The sequence below is a fragment of the Hydractinia symbiolongicarpus genome, chromosome 2, assembly GCF_029227915.1.
Source record: "Hydractinia symbiolongicarpus strain clone_291-10 chromosome 2, HSymV2.1, whole genome shotgun sequence".
In the NCBI taxonomy this organism is placed as follows: Eukaryota; Metazoa; Cnidaria; class Hydrozoa; order Anthoathecata; family Hydractiniidae; genus Hydractinia; species Hydractinia symbiolongicarpus.
Genome location: NC_079876.1, coordinates 18,218,895 through 18,226,528, shown reverse-complemented (window position 1 = coordinate 18,226,528; position 7,634 = coordinate 18,218,895). Strand labels below are relative to the sequence as shown.

The following is a 7,634-nucleotide window of genomic DNA, read 5'->3' as shown; positions in this document are numbered from 1 at the left end:
TTTTGGGAAAATTTTAGTTCCTTTTACAGCAAAAACACAAAACGGCCGATTTACCTCGTACAACACCACAACCCTTGACATTACTTTGCCAAAAAATCTATGAAATTTTGCCTAACCAAAAAAAATTCCTAGATCCGCCCCTGCACATTTTTCACAATTTTTTTTTAAAATAATTTTAACTAACTTTTTACCTTAAAGTAGGAGCGTTTGAAGCGAACAAAGCATACCAGTTGTGTGCTTTTAATATGGAATTCCCTGTGCGTTGAAAACAAAATGTATAAATAAAAGCTAAACAACCTCGTTTCCAATATTCCATCGTCTCTTTTTGATCACTACAGACAAGACGCACTTTACGGACCCTCACAATTATATATAAAAAAGGGAGAATGTAACATATTTACAGTCAGGGGAGGAAGAAGAAGCCGTTAGGATGAAATTCTCGAGGATTTTAAAACTTCTTGTTATTCACACTTAAACAGATATAATACTGTGAGCAAGAGACAAATCCTTGCATTTAAATTTTATCAATAAATTCTATTGATTTTTAGAGGTTGGCTCCAACAGAGCAGGAGAAAACTCTATTGGAGCCTATCCAGGCAGACAATGGCCTTGGGGATGAGGTTGGATGCATAAGGATATAGCTAGCAGGCCGCAATTTTTATCCAGGTAAGTGGATTTTTAAAAAATGTCGTTGCCTCTGGCCTTATTTTTATCCTTCTGATGGAAATGCAACTTTGTTCTAAAAAGGTGTTAAAGGTTACCTCCCGTGAAAAATCAAGTTGAGCTCATATGAAAGAGCTTGAAAGGTTGTCTAGGAATTCAAATATTTTTTTTAAAATCCTTGATTGGTTCTTTAGAATTTTTGACTAAGAAGATTAACTAATTATGCATGATGTCATGAGTATGCTCTGCAAGGGAGTTTTTTTAACATTTTTGAAAAGCCATATAGAGTTAAAAATATTTTCTGTCCGTTCACTTTGACGGGTTTTGAACATTTTACATAATTTTTTTTATTTAGTTATCATAATTATGCTCAATGCATACTCATGACGTCACAATTTCGCATAAATAGCGCTACTTTTAAGACAAATATCTCGATAACGGTAAAGATTTTTGAAAAAAATAAAAAGATTTCTAGACAACTTTCAAAGATCTTTCATATGAGCTTAACTTGATTTTTGGCGGGCTGGAAACGAGGTTGGCTGGAATGAAGATTTTTTTACTGTGACTGCGTTTAAAACTGACACGTTGCAAAATTGTTTCTAATTTCTATCGGAATGCGAGCCTAAAGCTAAGAATGTGTATCTGATAGAAACTAGGACAAGGAACTAAACGATTTAAGTCTAATAAAAAGGGACATTGATTTTCCCTTTGTGACGATCTCAACGACGTTGAACGTTAGTTGACAGTGTTATCTAGACAAAGACAAAAAAAACTGCTGCAGAAAAAGACAATACGAATCAAAAATGATCCGAAAAATGTAACGGCATATTGTATATCCGGCGTGCTTTATATTTTGCTTTACAGATTTATCCGGTTGGTTTCAAAACATCCGGTTAATATTTAGCATGCTAAACATAAGTGTTTATTTAGGCTGCTTGATTTGCTTTGGTTACGGAGCGGCTAGGAAATCAATCAAAACTTCCCTGGGAACGAGGTTGGTATCATCATCGGGAAACAGGCGTCGAATTTTTTGACGTTCTTAAGGGGATAGGGAGGTTGCTAAATCTAGCGTTGTTTTGGCGGGAAATGTACTAAGCTTCCTATGAATTGTTGTTTCGAAATAAATTAAAAACAACCTTCGTTTTTAACATAATCTTGCACAAGTTTAAAAATATTCTTAAATAAGAGGAACATAAGGATGAGGATTGAGGTTGTGTTTCTTATAAGAACAAAAATAAAATGAATCAGGCTGAAAAATAAGAACAGTTAGCTTCAGGTAAGATTTTAGCCTAGTTAACTCTAAGCTTTCTTCAAATATTTAAAATCTCGAGTTAAAACAGGTGAAAAAGTAAACAAAAATCAGGCTGAAGCAAAATTTACTGCGAGTGCAAACAGACATGATTTCTTCTGGTTAGAAATGATGAGTCTAGACGAAAGAAGCTTTCGTTTTTTAGAATATCGCGGTAATGGAAATCGTTTAGACAGCTGTTCAGAGAATAAGAACATCAACTTTTGATAAGTTTAATTAGCCATCTTCTTTGTTACTCTTTTTTAACACTCTTTGGAACACCTGACTATAATTATGGTAAGTTTTAGCGGAAAATGTTTGGAAGCATTTTTTTTATTTAAAAAGAAAAAAGATGGCAACAGTTATAACAAACAAACAAACAAGCAATTATTTTTGCTTTTAGTTTTTTCATAAAAATTCTGCGCCTACAAAAACCGCTGACCTATTAGGAGAGTCTGCAAACCTTCCCGCGTGATCTTGGTGGCCATATTGTTTTTCAAAAACAAAACGATACCAGTATCAGATTAGCAATTCCCTTTCATGGCGATAATCGCTTCTGGTGTCCAAATTGAGAGGTGAAAATCTTTGTGATCGGATTGCACAATGAATCATAGAGCGTGCTGGTGCTCTTGATTTTTTATTATTGTTATCAAAATTATGTATACAGGAATAAGTATCTGCGAAGTAAAAAAACGCCTTTCCTACGGTGCGCGTTTATATCACCTCAATTTATTTAAATTTTTCTTTCTCTGTTTGTGTTTTATAAATAGTCTTTCTATTTCCTTCCTAAATTTAACGATTTTTTTTTTACTTTTTATAAGAATAAAGAAGTGTCGCGACATTTAATTTTTTCCTGCGGGAGCCAGTCACAAAAAGAGCTAATAAGTCTAAAAATACCCACCGGAGAGTATTTTAGAAGTAACATTTTTTATTTACCAATAGGGGCAATGCAATGACATTTCGTTCGATTCATTCAAAGAGGAGTATATTAAAACGTTGACTCGACATTTACATATCTTTTTGTGTTAATTATATTATCCTTTTTCTCCCAAATAAAAAGAATGACAAGTTAATTGTGGATTAATATTCGCAGCTCGCAATGTTTGTAAAGCTTTATTACCCTTATGTGGTTTACAACTTTCATTTCTTTAAAGCGCACGTGTTCTTTTTGTTTACAAAACTTCTGCATAATTATGCACTCACCTTCACTATAAACAATGCCTGTGACGCCAATTAACGAAGGAACGATTCCCATTGGTCCACGAAACACAATGACTTTTAAAATAGAACGTTCGAAAACAAAAGGCTGCACATGTGTTTTGAGAATTCAAAAAAATGAATGAAATAAATAGCGTACGGAGTAGCAAGTAAAGTTTATTACAAAGCGTGGTCTGGTGAAGTCGTAACACATTTACTGAAGCTTGGATTTATAACTTTATTAATTTTATTGATTGCTAAATTACTGAAAGTTTAAATTGTAAAGCAAAAATGTTCAAGGCAATGTATAGCAATGTTGACCGTTTCTCTGAGAAGTTTTCTTTTGACAAAATGTCTACTGCAAGCAATGATGCCAGTGCAGAGTTTAGCATTTTCCACGACTATTTGGGCTTGGTGAATTTGGTAAAGCCGGTTTTGTCACCACACGAGTCATTGGATTCACCAATGTCCGAGACAAGCAGTGTATTTGATTATCCTTCTCTGGAAGCTCCGAGCCGTCATCGAATAAATAGTGTGGATTCAGATGCGATTAGTGATAGCTCCTCGTCTGCGGGAAGCAGAGATGCGGATTTGTACGACCTCGTGGCTGCTCCAGCGGAATCCATGAAATATTCAACTCGGTCTGTTATGGGAAATGACATAAACATTTTAACACAAAGTTACGCTAAGACACTCGAATCGCTAATTGCTCAAAAAAATGCTCTTAACTGTTTATCACCACCTCTTTCAAAAGATTCAAGATTGTCTAAGGCCAACAAAACCACCGTGTGTGTATTCTGCAGAAATAATGGCGAGTCGAAAGAATTTTACAGCTCTCACACTTTGAAAGATAACGAAGGGAATACAACTTGTCCAATTTTACGCGCCTACACTTGCCCTCTGTGTAAAGCGAACGGCGACAACAGCCACACGATAAAGTACTGCCCGAAGTATACACCAAAAATGAAAGCAGACAAATTTTTAGGTATATCTCTTTAAATTTTTTATAATAACTATTGCTAGTTTTTAAAAACTTTTAATGTCATGTTTATAATAAATACTATATTCTGAACTGTATATATATATATTTGAGTTGTTTTTAGTGATATTTTTTTTATTTTCCTGCAAGGAAACCCAAAGAACTATTTGTACTTGGCGGGAATTTATTTACAAATGAAGCATTTTAGGTAAATTTTCACTTCTGACAGCTTTTTCTTAGCGATCGTATGATGCATCACATTTTCCTCTTCTCGGTACGAAAGTGTAGCCTCAAAGTTTGTTTTTATAGGTTCTTATTTTGTTTACATTATTAAATGTCATTAAAAGAATTTTATCAAATTACACAAACAATGTTAATTCGGGGTGATGACCCCCCCAGTCTTAACTTTCACTTTTTGACACGAGTATAAGTTAGGTAGACATGCTTTTGTTTCAGTTTATAATTTAAGCAAATAGTGTGTATATTTTGAATTTTATGTCCTGAATTAGGCTCAGGTAGATTGTATACATAGATTTTTGCAGGCTAGTTTTATTTTCATTTGACAAGGCCTGTTCTCAAGATGCTCTCGACCTGACGTAGACAGTATCTGTTAAACTTTCTCACGTAAATTCTAAGCCGTATTTTTGAAAGTTTTTTGTGGTTTTTGAGGTAAGGACGATCTTTTAATTCTTCTTTATAACAAATTTGCTGTTCTCTTTGTGACCGGTGTTAAAGAAAAAAATCCTTGTTTTCAAACGGGTAGGTTTGTTTAGGACCTAATTAGAAATACTTGAGTATCGAGACTTTCTGTATTTATTTTGATCTAACTTGGCGAACAAAGCTCGTTCAAGTATTACCACCTGTTGCTAAACTGGGTTGAACAAACGTTTTGGGAATTGAAACAACAGGTGTTGATAACAGCGCCTCTCTCGTTGTGCTTTTCACGTCCACTCTCCACCACTCTGAATTTAGCAATGAGTGATTTTATTTGTAGTTAGGGTAGACATTTTTATATCCGGTTTATTTAGATAAGTATCGTGCCCTATTTTCTTTCGTGTTTCTAAACTTACTTAAAATAACTTCATGTTTTCAGAAAGTTGATCTCTGAATGCTCTTTTAAACAAATGTCACTTTTTTAATGTCCGTTATAAGATTTGTATATAGTTTTTGACAAAAACTCACGCACAAAAATTCGTGTCCCGACATTCCGTATCCTTCCGAGATTTTCCTGTTTTTTTGGCGCCATCTTTTTTACTTTAATCCAAAATTCCCGCTGTTTTTATTTGGTAGAGCTTTTTAACGATACGTAAATAAACACAGTTGAGTAAACTGGTTTATATAATACTAGTTGTTTTGAATACTCTAAATTTGAAATTTTTAGTTTCAGTTAATGTGTGTCGCTATTGTTTTTGTAGATTTTTTACTTTTTTCGCCAGTGTTCGAAAAAAATTCACTTGTGAAAAGAAAGAAAGATGATACTTCGTGTTTTGCTCAGAGAGCTACTTCGCACATCTAGGTTTCTTGGCTTTTGGTTTTTATTTTGTTGTTTTTGGCAAGTGATTTGTCAATATATTCTGAAGTGAGTGATATTTCAAATTATATTGACGTCAAATTTTTTATATAGTTGTTTAAGATGTAAAGTTATTAAGATTTTATTTAAAAGTCATTGTTGGTAATAACATGACTGAAAACAACATTTTAATATTGTATTAATATTTTCTGTATTTTAAAAAAGTAAATTTTCATTAATAATAACAACGAACTTGTTTTTCTTTTTTCTTTCTCGCACGTGTAGAATTGGCGGGAATTGAGCATTAGTATTGGTTTCTATTTCTGAATGATAAAGCGGATATTTGTTTAGCCAGTAGCCTTGTATTTCTGCGAGGTGATATATTTATACTGAAAGTGTTTCGTTAGCTTCATTTTGGGAGCGAAAGAGCAGGAGAACCTGTCCTCTCTCCTTTTTTCTCTTGTTGCGCAATGCTTATTAGCAGGCACGAGTGCGATGAACATTTGGCATGTCACGAGATAGGTGTGTATACTTCATATACCAACGGCCGATCTCCACTTGATGCTTTTCCAATTTTCCTCAAATGTTTATAAACACGATATTTTTTTGCTTGCATTTTTTATTGGTGGAAAAACTATTTCAAGGAAAATTCAATTTTCGGAATTCTGTCCAATCTATGAAAAGTTTCCGAATGATGCTGTATATGTTCGAGTCTGTAAATTACATGCATGCCGGAAAAATAGCCATTTTTGTTTTTCGCCGCCATCAGCCCGACTTTCATGAAGTCACCAACAGCCGTTCCGTAAGCCCCTTTAGGGAATTTCTAGGCACTCAATTCTTGCTATAAAATAGATCTGTCCATATACTTTTGTACCATTTTTAAGTCTGGAAAGTTAGTCAAAAGTAAGGATTAACAAATGTGTTACAATATATTTGCCCAGGGCGAATGAGGTGTATATAAATAACTTGAAGTTAGACGTTAAACAGACGTGAAGTTAAACCTGGCTCAACAATATCAATCAAAACGCTAACACAGAATTTTTTTCTCTCCCGAAAAAATGGGGTTGAAAACCGTGTGCTGACTCAGCATACCAAATGAGAATTGCAGAACATTTTTGACACTAATTCGTCTCTGCACGGTTTACGCTTTCAACAAGAATGTAACCCCTTTTTATTAAAACACCTAAATTCTGTGTAAATGTTTAAAGGGCAAGAGATCCTCGCAACAAGGTTGACCAACTGTAAATTCTTCAACCAGACCTTTACCGATTAAATGCTCAATGTGTGTGCAAGTGAGTTATGAATCATCGCATATATAACCATGGAGGTCAATGGTTCAGCCTTTTTTCGTCATTTCAATTGATTTTTATTTTGTTCTAGCCTAGTGAACTAAGGTTTTTTTAAAAAATCAAAATTCATTTCTTTTAAACACAAGCTTAGACGCAAAAGTCAGAGCAAAACCCGAAATGAAATCAACCAATGAACATAAACTAATATCTCAGAACCAACCCTGAATTAAAATCAACCAATGGGCATAAAGCAAGCGTGGTCACATCTTACCCTCCTAACAAGTACGAGAATTAATTATATTTGTTCGAGTAAGTAAAGCCATTCGCGCTTAAAACAAAGGATTTTCTGGTGAATTATGAGATAATTTTTTGTAGAAGCAAATTGTATGCAAGTTTTTTTTTACACGAATTCTGTTAAAGTTGAGTAAAAAACAACAAAACAACAACAACAAAAAGATTTTTGTTTACCAGACCCCACTTCCAGCCCCTTCTACCTTTTGGTATTTAAAACGCAAAAAGGCTCTGGGCACGAAGGTGATTTTAAGCGTTTTTTAGCATCAAATTCATACCATGCATTATTCTTGGTTTTTCCTATTCCCCGTAATAACAGCTCACAGTCAGGAGCAGTGTTTAAAATTCTTCGTCCCTGTATTAATAATTCCTGTGAGTTATTTCTTTTCTGATATTAAGAGCGATATTGGGATCAGG

The 7,634-nt window shown here is 34.1% G+C and overlaps 1 protein-coding gene across 1 annotated transcript; it reads left to right on the top strand.

Moving 5' to 3' along the window:
• The first annotated feature begins 3,295 nt into the window (after nucleotides 1-3,295).
• On the top strand, nucleotides 3,296-5,889 carry LOC130629796 (nanos homolog 1-like). Its single transcript, XM_057443138.1, has one exon. It carries the CDS (start codon nucleotides 3,440-3,442, stop codon nucleotides 4,145-4,147), a length of 708 nt encoding a protein of 235 aa, XP_057299121.1. The 5' UTR covers nucleotides 3,296-3,439; the 3' UTR covers nucleotides 4,148-5,889.
• The last annotated feature ends 1,745 nt before the right edge of the window (nucleotides 5,890-7,634 follow it).

Excerpts from the sequence above, each read along its gene's own strand:
- LOC130629796 (XM_057443138.1), top strand. The coding sequence starts at position 3,440 with ATGTTCAAGGCAATGTATAGCAATGTTGACCGTTTCTCTGAGAAGTTT.